The following is a 12,402-nucleotide window of genomic DNA, read 5'->3' on the forward strand; positions in this document are numbered from 1 at the left end:
GAGCACCAGGGACACTGAGGCAGCCTGTGGGGCCACTCCTGGGTCTGCAACAGCCTGAGAGGGCTTTGGACTCCAAAGGCTGCTTTTCAGAGAGCCATGGAATGGGTTAGGGTGAAAGGGACCTTAAAATTCATCCCAGTTCCACCCCCTGCCATGGGCAGGGACACCTTCCACTGTCCCAGGCTGCTCCAAGCCCCATCCAACCTGGCCTTGGGCACTGCCAGGGATCCAGGGGCAGCCACAGCTGCTCTGGGCACCCTGTGCCAGGGCCTGCCCACCCTCCCAGGGAGGAATTCCTAACTCCCAATAGGTTTTTGGGAACTGAAGTCTATCTGGACAGGGAATGTCCTTCTTGATGTAACTACACCCCAAACTATCCACATGGCTGCCAACTTCTCAAAGTCTAATGGATCCCAGTATGTCTTGTGACTGCCAAGAAGGGAACACACCTTCCTTGGCCGTGTCTGAAGAGGGGCCTCACCAGTGCCACTGCTCTCTCCAGGGAAGGGAGGCTGCAAGGAAGGGCCCTAAAGTCAGGAGTGAGCTATCAAATCCACACAAGCAGGACGTGACAGGATGAGGGGAAATGGCCTCAAGTTGTGCCACGAGATGTTTAAATTAAATATTAACAAAACTTTTTTTTCATGGAAAGGGTCCTAAAGCCGTGGGACAGACTGCCAAGTGAACTGGTAGAGTCATCATCCCTGGAAGTGTTCATAAAACATGTGGATGTGACGCTTGAGGACAAGGGTTACTGGTGAACATGGTGGTACTGGCTTGACTGGATGATCTTAAAAGTCTTTTTCCAACCTTAACAATTGTCAATGCCTTTATCTGGAAGAGCTCAGACACAGCAGCTTTGCGAGGGAGAGAAAATGGATTTAGGGCTTTATTTCTTGCCTTTGCCCTTGCCCTTTCCCTTCTTCAGTATTGACTTGTAGATGGACCGCACCAAATAGCCTTTCCAGAAGGCCTGGATGCAGGTGGCAGCTTTGTTCCTCCTGGCCTCTTCCCGTGCAGCTTCCTCCTCCTTCTCCTTGAGCATCCTGCGCTCCTCCTCAATCTGGGTGTACTCCTGGAGCAGCATGGCGTGTTTCTCCATCAGCAGGGACAACTGCTCCTTCTCCTCGTTGTAGACAGTCTGGAGCTCATCATATGTGGTCTGGCAGGACAGCAGGGATCAGGGACAGCCTGGCAGCAGCTCCTCCCCACATCCCCAGGTGAGGGTTCTGAAACCCATCCCAAAGCCATGGAATCACAACTGGTTGGACCCTTTCCAAAGGGACTCAAAAGGAAGGCATGTGCCCAGTACCCAGGGAGTTTCATGACATGCTGGGCCCCTTGATGCTCCCCTGAAAAATGCTCCCACGCACAATGGAAGATTTGGAGAACCAGCAATGCATCTGCTGGGGTGCTGGAATGAGCTGAGCTCTCCAAAGCAGCCCTGCTGTGGCAGGAACTCCAGCAGGAACAGCCTGGAACAGCCCCTATGCCAAAGATTTTGGAGCCTGTACTGCAGCTCTAACTTGGGTCTGATGTTTTGTCATTGTGGGGGTGGGTCTGCCTTGACAAATTCTGCCCCAAACATGGGGCTCCTGCCTCTCCAGGGACAGGAAACCAAAATAATCCCATTATTAAACATCTGACGTGGGATCATTCCTTACAATTAGCAGCAGCTTTCAGGCCCCTCCCTGTATTTTGCTCTGTAAGGAATCCAGCAGCTTTTGTCCAATCCCATAAGTACTGCAAGAACAGGAAAGCCCCCAGGTTCTTCCTAGAGGCACGTTTTGGGGGTGCTGGTGTGACCCTGAGCCTGTTATGGCTCAGCTGGGGGCAGGCTGTTGAGTTTCATAACACCCAGCACATCCCCCAAAGATTCAGCAGGAACAGGAGCAGGGTTTGGACACCAGGTAGGGCCATGAGGATTGAGGGTTGGAGCAAAACTGAAAAACCTGTTTCCTGGCATCAGGTGGACATCCCAGACAGAACATGGTGACCCATTTGCCCCCAGATACTGTGGGATTTACTGCGGGATTTAGTGGATGCAACTTCTCCTAAAGCCAAAGCAGCAGAGGACTCCTGGACACACAGGCAGGACAAAGATCCCTTTCCTGTAGGTTTGCCTGGATGCAGAACTGCCTCTCAGTTCCATGGTCTCCTGGGTAAGAGCCATGCGTCCCTTTGGACAGGAATCTACCCAAGCAAATCACTTAATGGCAGAGCAAAGCACTTAAAACCAACACCTGTTTTTCTGTCATGTCCGTGTCGTATTTCTGGACCCATATCTGAATTTCCTTCTCTGCTTTGCACTTTTCCTGAAAGACAAAACAAGATCAGATCCTTGCAGACATCTGAGGCCTGGTAAGGAGTGTCCTGAGTGAGAAAACAGGGAAACTTTTAGCCACAGCATCATTATATCTAAGTATTTGAGCCACAGCATCATTATATCTGAATATTTCACCTCCTCCCTGTGACAAGCTTCCCTCAACTGACACATACGTGGTTTGCCCTGATTTAAGGATTCTCCTGGGACATTTCCAGAGGGCTTTATTGGGTTTACAGCATGGAGCTGGGGGGATGAGCAGCACCTGGAAGTTGCTTTCTGTAGGAGGAAATGAACATGTCTGATGGAATGTGGCAAGTCATCGACAAACTGAGGCAACCAGCTTGAAACTGAAGCACAAGAGAACTGCAAAACATGAATGTGGGACAGAGAGTACTCAGAAGATGATGCCTTTTAGAAGAAAGAGATCTTTCTGGCTGTAAAACAGTTTAACAGTGGCTGTACTCCTGTACAGTCTGGGGCAGTTTTACCTCCAGCTCTGGATGTGTGCTCTGTGGAATCATTCCTGCTCCATTTCCTGTGTGGCACTACCCCAGGATGGCCCAAGGGCTCCCAGGCCATCATGAGGTCCCACCTGTGCTATTTAGACCACAAGTACAACTTGTACTTGCTGAGGAAAGGAGGCTTCTGTGGTCAGTAAATGCATCTGCTGGGGTGCTGGAATGAGCTGAGCAGTCCTGCTGTGACAGGAACTGCAGCAGGAACTGCCTGACACAGCCCCTATGCCAAAGATTTTGGGGCCTGTACTGCAGCTCTAACTTGGGTCTGATGTTTTGTCAGTGCCCAGCCCTTTGAGCTGTACCGCCCAATGCAAGAGTGACAGATGCCCCATCACCACGTGGGCTTCCTGCCCATGGGAGGCTGCACTGTTTTGGAGAGAATACTCAAAAAGAGCAAAATGAGAAGGAAAATGCTCTTTTTACAGTTCTCAGTTCTCTGTGTCACCAGTGTGTTCTGCTCGGGGCAGAGCTGTTGTTGCAGGGGCCTGAGCCTGCCTGCTGGTCCCATTCCTCCTCCTGTATCTGCTCAGCCCTGGGGACAAGGACTTTGGGGTGCTGCTGGGTGAGGGCTGCACCTGACCCAGCCCTGAAACCCCCTCAGCCCTGGGCTGAGCCCCCAGCATGTACAGCAGGGAAGGGAGGATTCTGCTCCTCTGCCCCACCTGCAGAGCTGCCTCCGCCCTGGGGCCAGCACAGGAGGGACCTGGAGCTGCTGGACAGAGTCCGGAGGAGGCCATGGAGATTCTCCAGGGACTGGAGCCAGGCTGGGAGAGCTGGGGGTGCTCACCTGGAGAGGAAAAGGCTCCAGGAAGAGCTCAGAGCCCCTTGCAGGGCCTGAAGGGGCTCCAGGAGAGCTGGAGAGGGACTGGGGACAAGGGATGGAGGGACAGGACACAGGGAATGGATCCCACTGCCAGAGGGCAGGGATGGATGGGATATTGGGAATTAGGGATTGTTCCCTGGGAGGGTGGGCAGGCCCTGGCACAGGGTGCCCAGAGCAGCTGTGGCTGCCCCTGGATCCCTGGCAGTGCCCAAGGCCAGGCTGGACACTGGGGCTGGGAGCAGCCTGGGATAATGGAAGGTGTCCCTGCCATGGCAGGGGGTGGCACTGAATGGGCTTTAATGTCCCTTCCCACCCAAACTATTCTGGGGTGATTCTATGAAATTACATTTCCCCCCCATTCAGCCCAGCCTGACTCCTTGGTTTGTATGTTCTGCCAAGCTGGGCAGAGCAGGACCTGATGAGCCCTCAGCATCAGCTCCATTCCACCTTGAACAATAAATCAGCTCTAAAAGATTCCTTCTACCAAGCCAATATTGTTTGCTCTGCTGCCCCTACAGCAGATCCCTGGTTTGTCACTCTCTCACACGTGTCCTGCTCCAGCCTGGCTGCCCTGAGCCCTGCCCGCTGTCACAGCTCAGTGGGAAGGTGTTCCCAGAGCCGAGGCAGCCAGCAGGAGCAGGACCTGTGACAGCTCTGTCCCTGCTGTCACTGCAGGGCTGCTTTCCACTGGAATCAGCAGAGCATGAGGACAGGGCGGGTGTGCTCTGACAAACACCATGTGTATCCTGACAGGAACAAGCAGGGACCAAGGAACTCCTTGCAGCAGGCAGCAGCCAGAGCTGACAGCTCTGTAAAAAGGCTTTAACCTCCTGCCCAGGGCTCTCCTCCCCTTTACCTTCCTGAGAACCAGCTCTGAGGCTCGGTGCTCCAGCACCAGTGCATTGAACTGTGTTCCCAGGCGCTGAATGTCCTGCTTCATCCTGGCACACCTCTCCTGGGAGGCTTCCTCATCCTCTTTTTTCTGCTTTTCCCCTTCCTTCATGATCAGCCGGATGTCAGCCTTGCAGTTCTTGGCCAGATCTTCCATGGTGGTTTTGAGGTTTTCGATTGTTTTGTCCTTCCTGCTAACCTAGACCAGAAAACAAGAGAAATACCTTTGGGAAATGCCCCTGAGGCATAAGGTGAGCAGGAGAAGAAAAAACATTGCGAAGCTGGAGGAGATCCAAGAAGGGACCCCCAGGGGCCAGCTCAGGTAGCACCAAGACCCTGCCACTGCCAGCTGAGGGAAGAGTTAGATTTACCCAGGAGCTTTGGAAACCTTCCCCTGGCTCCTCTGGGGACCTGTTAGTAAAGGCACAGAACAAACCATCCCAAGCCCCACTGGCACTGCCACCTGAGTAGCAGCCAAAACAGATTCCCTGGAGTAGCCCTGTGACTCCCTCAAGGGCTGAATCCAAGTGACTGTCTAGGGGACACAGCTCAGGGAGGGAAATCCCCAGCTGGGATCAGTGAAACAGATTTATTCCCCGTGTCCTGGACAAGCTGCCAAATTGCACATAAAAATCTCGATTCCCAAACTCCAGGGAGCAGAAGGAAAGGGGAAAGCAGGTCCTTGGCTCTGCCACCAGTGAGCAGGACAAAACCTTCTCAGCCAACCCCTCTTGCAGGGAGGAGAAAGAGAAACCCAGGTAGAAAACAAAGGATTGTTGTCAGAAGCTCTGGGCTTGGTACACAAGCTGGGAAAGTGCCTGGGAAGTGCCCAGTCGATTATCTGCACCTCAGCTGCAGATAAAATTAAAGATTCATGTAATTTGTATAATCACTGATTAATCACAAATGCTCCGAGGCAGCTGTTAGAGTCGGGAGTCACAGAAACATTGGTTTTAAGCGAGAGTGAAGACAGAGCAAATATTAAAAATGGATTTTAATCAGAGCAATCTCTCCCTGTAATGATTTTTCATTCTTTCGGCAGCAGAGAATGAAGCAGCTGCCATTGTCACCCTGCCAGGATACCACCACAGCAGTTTGTGCCAGTCCTGCCACTCCTCTGGAACTCAGCGACTTATGTTGTTTAAGTTGGCTAGTGACAACAGCTTCAAAACATGCCAAGATTGAATTTAGAAAAATCAAGCATGCAATACACATTTTTCATTATATTTTACAATTAAAATATTATTATTAAGTTTTTGATCTGATTTAGAAAGGATTTCTGGAGCTTGCCCTTTAGGAACAGCAATAAAGGGATCAGTTTATAGTTAGCAAGGTTTTGCTCCAGTAAAAAGCAAGTTTCCACTTGGTTGGAAAACACATTCCCACAAGGTCATACCTCTTCATCTCGAGTCTGGATGACTCCTTCCAGCTCTCCCTGTAGAGCTGAGATAATTTCTGTGTTTTTTTCAACCAGGAGGGAAATGTCTTTCATAAATTGAATCATTTCCCTCTCCTCATCAGGAGTGGTCAGGAGCCTCTCAAGCGTGAGGTCCCGGAACTCCATGAAGGCTTTGATGAACACATCAACTGGTGACTCTCTCACCCGAACTTCGAATTTCAGCCCGTGGTAAAGCAAGGGGTTGGCCAGGAAGAGCCTCAGGATGTTTCTCAGGGAGCATTTCAGGCGTTGCTCCGCAGCTCTCAGGCTCTTCGCATTTCCAGGGCTGGTGAGCAGGTGCTGTATTTCCATTGAAAGCTTCTGATGCTCCAAAAGGCTGCTTGTGATCTCAGGTCCCAGCATCCTTGCATACCTGTCCAGGGAGCTAGTAATCCGTGGGATCAACCTGGTGATCTCCAGCTTGACAATGGTCTCATCTAAGACAGTTAGGATTCTTTCTGTCTCCGTGCTATCAGGCTTTAGCTGGCGTGGATCTAACACCTTCATGACACCTAATGGGATCCCTGCCTTCCTTGGAGTTGCCATGCCCTTCACCAAGGTTCTTTACTTCATGAGGATGCTTGGAATGTAGCTGGATCCTCTGTTGCCATGGATTCACTTAAACACCAGTGGCCTGGGTTGGTTGAGGTCGAGCAAAGACACGGCAGCTCTTAGACAGGGTGAGACTCTGGAGAAAATGGAGGTCCCTGTGCTGCTGCTGTCACATAATCTCCCTTCTTGGATTTTCTCTCTAAAAGGAAAACACAGTGACAGCATTAGAGAAACGATGTAATTTGGGAAAACATGAGAGTCTGAGATTACCCTGGAGTTCTCTCTGAGTCTGGGCAGGGGGTCAGGACATGGGGTTGTAGATTAGAGCTGGTCTCTGTCCCAGAGCAGCTGTCAAACACCCATGGGAAGGGGGTGATAGATTCCTGGCTTTGAACGGTGGTGGGGGGAAAGCTCCCAACAGCTTCTGAGTAGCAGCTGAGGTAGAGCAGCACAAGCTGCAGCTCTGCAGTCCCCAGAGGGGTGTGGAGAGGGGTTTGGAGAGCCCTGGGGCCACCCTGGAGGGAAGGGTAGGGTTCCTAGTGGGAAACCTCTATGGGAAACCTCTACCCTTCCAGGGCTGTCCCTGTCAGAGGGAGGAGGAGGGAGAGGGGATCTGGCAGGACTGGCAGGGACAGAGCAAGAGGAGGAGAGAGGGGAGGGGAGGAGATGGGGACAGGGAGTGGAGTGTCCCCTCGGTGTGGGTGTGGGACAGCAGGAGGATCCAGAGACTGGGGAACAGTCAGAGGTCGGGCGGTGATGCCGGGTGGGGAGACCCCGTGCGAGGGGCGGGCGGCTCGAGGTCGGTACGGGAGGATCCGGGGGGTCTGTGGGACCAGCGGCCCTGGGCATCCCGGGGGTTGCACGGGGTGTCTCAGGAGTCGGTTACTGGGGGATGCCGGCCCCAGGCGGCCTCCACCCCTGCAGCGCACTCAGTTCTGATCCCGGTCCCGATCCCGATCCTGGTCCCGATCCCGATCCTGGTCCCGATCCCGGTCCCGATCCCGATTCCGATTCCGATTCCGATTCCGATCCCGCCGTCAGTGCCTCCCGTTGCCAGGCGACCGGAGGGGGCGGGGCCTTTCCCGGCGGTTTACGGCGAGCTGTGCTGACCCCGCCTCCTGTCACTTGATTGACAGCTCTGCTGTCCAATGAGGAGTCCCGCGGCGGCGACTGCCGCGGTTGCAGTGTGTTATGGCGCCGGTGGGGTCTGTGAGGAGTGAGGGGGAAGAGGTGGCTCGTTCCCCCGGGGCTGCCCAGATCTGTATTCCTGAGAGCACGACGAGTAACCTGAAGAATAAACTTTATTCCCCTCGAGGTGACGTCTGCCAGGCGCGGGTCAGCCCGGTGGGTGTCTAGGAGCCCCGAAGGGGCTGTTTTGAAACATCAGGACGCAAGAGAGTTCCCCTGAGCCGCACTGTTAACGTGGTTGTTTTTACGGGGCCATAAAAGTGATAAAGAACCTCAGCTGATGAAGATGCCGATGCTGTTCAGGCTGAGTTAATTGCTTACCTGTGATTTACTGACGTCTGCAAAGAACATGATGGCCCTTGAACGCTGCCCTGCAGCCTGCCCTCAGCCTGTGCCCGGGCAGTGATGGATGCCCTCGGGAGAGGAGGGTTTGGTTCCACACGGCAAACGCTGAGCTCCAGGCCACGCGCACAGTGATGCTCTGTCCCTCGCAGGAGCTGGCACAGCACAGTGCTGGGGTGGCCATGCCCTCACGGGCAGCCTTGTCCCGGGTCCCAGCCTTACCCGGCCTGAGCAGCTCCTTTATTTCTGTGCAGGGAGTGTGCAAGGGCAGGAATAATTCTGCTCACCCATTCCCAACCACTTCCCTACACAAAGCAAAGAGAGGCTGGTGGTGGGAGATGTAGTGGGACCACCAGGACTGGGCTTTCTGGTGTGGCACTGGTGAGGATGGATGAGGGGACACTTGGCCTTCCTGCCCACCTGGGCATACCTGGTACCATCTCTAGCACCCCCAAGTCATTTTCCTCCAGACCCATTACCTGGAGCAGTGACCTCCGTGTGGGTTCCCTCCTGCCCTGAGTGGCTCAGCCAAAGGACTGATTCAAATGAAGAATGGGACTGAGTGTGACAGTGACTCTGGGTTTGGGTCCGCTCCAAGCTGGGACATGCCCAGCCCGCTGAGGGAAGAAGGGGCAGCTGGAACTGTGAGGCTGCCCGGTAGCCTCCAGGGAATGCACTGACCTGCCCAGGATTACTTTCTCAAGTTCTAATTTGGCAGCTGGGATCCCGCTGGATCTAAATCCAGAAGATTTGTGATTTCCTGGCTGCACTGTGATCAAGACAACAGCAGAGCTGTGATTTGAGGCTACAGAGGGGTGTGCTGTCCATTGGATGTGTCCTCATGGAGCTTATCACATAGCAGAGAACAGCCCCTGAGACATGGAGAGCTGCTGCTTTTCTTGACAAGGACTCCAGAAGGGATCCCTGATCCCCCTGAAAGGCTGCCACATGTACTGCAGATATTTTGGAATGAAATCCATCATGAAAAGAATGTCTTTCCAAAGTTGAGGATTGTCCCAATTGCTTTGTTTGAAATGTGCTACTGCTCTCCAAGAAGTGCAGACTTGGACTTCCTGACAACCATGACCTGGAGATGGCATCAACTGGCCAGCGAGTGTCACCAGAGTCCCCTGTGTCTGGTGTGCACAGCCTGCTTGAAGGGACAGCAAGTCCTTGTGACATCCAGGGAAAGAGGAAGGAAAGGGGTGGATCGCATCCAAACTCCTCTGAAGTAGGGAAGACTGTGGATCAGTGCTGCTCCCTCCTGGATCTGGGTAATTACAGACAATGCCGTCTTGCAGGAGGAGATGGGGGTGATGACACATGTCCAGGGCAGCCCTGACTCGTCCTGCAGCTCCAAACTGCTCCATGCCAGCAGCAGCTCTTCAGCCAGGAGGAAAACTAGGTCACTTTGGGAGCTGGATGAAGCACCACCAAACCTGCGTCAATCCCACCTCAACCAGGATGTAGAAAAGCCTCAGATCTATCCTCAAACAATTCTCTGCACCCAAACCCACCAGACTGCATCACTGTCTGAGCCAGAGCTGCCCAAGAATCCAAATTATGTGGGGCATGTCCAAGCAGGGGAGGGAGAGCCTGGAGCCCCTGGTACAGCCTGGGCACACTGTCCCCCACAGTTTGAGTCCAGCTGTGTTCCAACAGCAGAACTGTGACAGATACCTGAGGGCCAGAGACTTCCCTGGGCCCAGCTGGCCTCAGCTACCACCCAAATTCCTCTCCAGGTGCTGAATCCCATTCCTCTGCAGCAAAGGGAAGCACAGCTCAGGGTGTGGGATCTGGCAGGTCGATCTGCTGGGAAAACCATGATCCACCCCAGCCTGGTTTGCCCAAATAATCTCCCTGTTCCTGCTACCACCCACCCCTGTGTGGGACCAGGGAAGGGACATCAAGGAGGGGTGTGATTTGAACTAATTGTGAAATGTTGGTGAAAGAGCAGAAGCACACAATGAAGCCTTGCTGCAGGCAACAGCACCCCATCCTGTCACTGCAGGGCCAGTCCCCTCTTGCCACAGTCCTCTGGCTGTAGCCTTACATTGTGCTCTGCTGGCAACACACCAAGCCCTGCAGGACTTCACAGGGCCAGCTGATCCCTGACCACATCCCTCCTGCAGCTTTGGCTGCTGTTCCCTCATTCCCATGTCATGCTGTCAGTGGGATGATGGCATCTGTATCCTGAACGGTTGGGAAGGAATTCACACTTCCCTGGCCCCAGAGCCTCTCAGGAAGGCCCAGGCAGGGCACAGAGAAACCAGGGAGTCCCTGCAGTACAGAGCTGGCTGAAGGGACGGGTGTAGTGGGGTTGGTGTAAGCTTTGAGCTAAAGGACCCAACAAGGAAAACGGGAGGGCTGGAGGTGCTGGGTTGCCTCTGAGAGCACCAGGCTGGAGCTGGGTGGCAGGAGCAGGAGTGCAGAGGGACACAGCCAGCTGTGGGCAGCTGTGGCACAGGAAAATGTCCCTGGGGCTGTCAGGGCACTGGGACCAGAATGTGTGAGTTTGGTCCTAATCTATCTGCTGAGGCCAAACCTCAAATCCAGTGTCCAGTTCTGGACTCTTTATTGTTGAGGCCTGGAGGGGCTGGAGTGTGTCCAGGGAAGGGAACAGAGCTGGGAAGGGGCTGGAGCCCCAGGAGGAGCTGAGGGAGCTGGGAAGGGGCTCAGCCTGGAGAAAAGGAGGCTCAGGGGGGACCCTGTGGCTCTGCACAACTCCTGACAAGAGGGGGCAGCCGGGGGGATCAGGCTCTGCTCCCAGGGAACAGGGACAGGAGGAGAGGGAATGGCCTCAGGCTGGGCCAGGGCAGACTCAGGGTGGATTTTGGGAAAATTCCTACATGGGAAGGGTGGTCAGGCCCTGGCACAGCTGCCCAGGGCAGTGGGAGAGTCCCCATCCCTGGAGGGATTTAACAGCCATGTGGATGTGGCACTTGGGGACAGGGGACAGTGGTGGGAGAATGGTTGGACTTGATGCTCTCAGAGGGCTTTTCCATGCTTAATGATTCTGTGATTCCATGAGTCGCAGCAAGTCACAGCCTCCATCTCCCAGGTAAAAGCCAGCTGCTTCCTGGCCCAGCCGAGCGGGAGCACGCAGGGCTCGGTCAGCACCGAGACCCAGCCCTGCAGGGCCCGGCCCGGGTGTGCCAAACCCGCAGCCTGCCCGGGGAACGGCCCAGCTCCAGACGCTCCAGAGACTTCAAAGCCACAGCGCTGGGGAGGTGACAAGGAGAGGGCAACGGGGACAGGCATCCCCCCGGCCTGGGGCTCTTCATCCCGGAGTGCTGCTGCGTGCCAGGGCTGACTGTCCGTGGGAATGCTGGCAGGAAGGACAGCACCGAGCTGGGGAGCGGAGCCGCTGGTGACAGGCTCCTCCCAGCACAGAGGGGCTGAGCTCTGTAACCTCCGCACAGAGGAGCTCTGTTAGAGCCCTGCAGCCCCTCTGCCTCCACGGCAAGGAGGGGACACATCCCCCGCTCCCCCCGGGTGCTGCTGCGTGCCGGGAACCACTCGGGGACATCCCCTCCCCCGTGTGCAGGGTGGGTGCAGCTTGGTTCTAAAACCCTCCTTTTCCCACAGCATCTTCCCAAAAGGAAAACCCCAGGGGTGGCCAGCATGGGTCACCCCCAAGTGACAACCTCCAAGCTCATCTAAAAACTTCTGACATTATTTGCTTTTTGACATTTCGTTTTTATTCATCTCAATTCATCTTTTCTTGGGTATCAGTCACCAAGCAAGCTGGTGCAGGTGGACACCAGCCTGGCACTGGTGCCTGCATGACCAGAGAAGTTTCCTGTTTCTCCTGTCCAGCAGCTGTCACAGTGAACCACAGAATGGTTTGGGTTGGAAGGGACCTTAAAGATCATCCAGTTCATCTGGTGAACAGCAAATCCTTTTCCTGGACAAACCCAGCAGGCAAAAACTGAGATCAAGAAGGAAGGGTCTGTCCATGGAGAGGAAAGGATGCAGGGCAGATTTATCACAGGTGGGAGGAGGACAAGAACATTCCTTAAATACTCTGGAAAAGCAAGACTTGATAGATCTGTGGTGTGAAGCCACTTCAGGTGCCAAACCCTGATTTTCCATGCAGTGTTTCCAGAGCCTTGCAGCACCTGAATTATGTCTATGGAGAGGTCAGGGGAAAGTTTTGTGCTTCTTTAAATAACAGTTTTAACAGTAAATACAGAATTTATTGCCAAGGCCTGATGGCTCCTGATTTTTGAGTGCTGAAATGTGACTTGCCTGTGCTGTCCTGCTGTCTGAGCTATGCCTCTCCCATCAGTTTTGAGAATTCTCTTCAGAAATCCCAGCTGAG

At 54.1% G+C, this 12,402-nt stretch overlaps 1 protein-coding gene across 1 annotated transcript; it reads right to left on the minus strand.

The window, feature by feature from the left end:
* Positions 1 to 787: 787 nt before the first annotated feature.
* On the minus strand, positions 788 to 6,922 carry IQCD (IQ motif containing D). The gene is made up of 4 exons (XM_059863466.1): positions 5,955 to 6,922; positions 4,524 to 4,757; positions 2,244 to 2,315; positions 788 to 1,162 (listed from the first exon to the last, which is right to left on the minus strand). Exons 1-4 carry the CDS (start codon positions 6,540 to 6,542, stop codon positions 890 to 892), a joined length of 1,167 nt encoding a protein of 388 aa, XP_059719449.1. The 5' UTR covers positions 6,543 to 6,922; the 3' UTR covers positions 788 to 889.
* Between the last annotated feature and the right edge of the window lie 5,480 nt (positions 6,923 to 12,402).

The sequence above is a fragment of the Haemorhous mexicanus genome, chromosome 19 (assembly GCF_027477595.1).
Source record: "Haemorhous mexicanus isolate bHaeMex1 chromosome 19, bHaeMex1.pri, whole genome shotgun sequence".
NCBI classification, from domain to species: domain Eukaryota; kingdom Metazoa; phylum Chordata; class Aves; order Passeriformes; family Fringillidae; genus Haemorhous; species Haemorhous mexicanus.

What these genes read in the sequence shown, in the direction of transcription:
- IQCD (XM_059863466.1), bottom strand. Translation starts at nt 6,542, where the DNA reads ATGGCAACTCCAAGGAAGGCAGGGATCCCATTAGGTGTCATGAAGGTG. An exon ending in TCCAGACTCGAGATGAAGAG is followed by an intron (nt 4,758 to 5,954) that starts GTATGACCTTGT and finishes TTTCTGGTCTAG; the next exon opens with GTTAGCAGGAAGGACAAAAC. An exon ending in CGGACATGACAGAAAAACAG is followed by an intron (nt 1,163 to 2,243) that starts GTGTTGGTTTTA and finishes CTGTCCTGCCAG; the next exon opens with ACCACATATGATGAGCTCCA.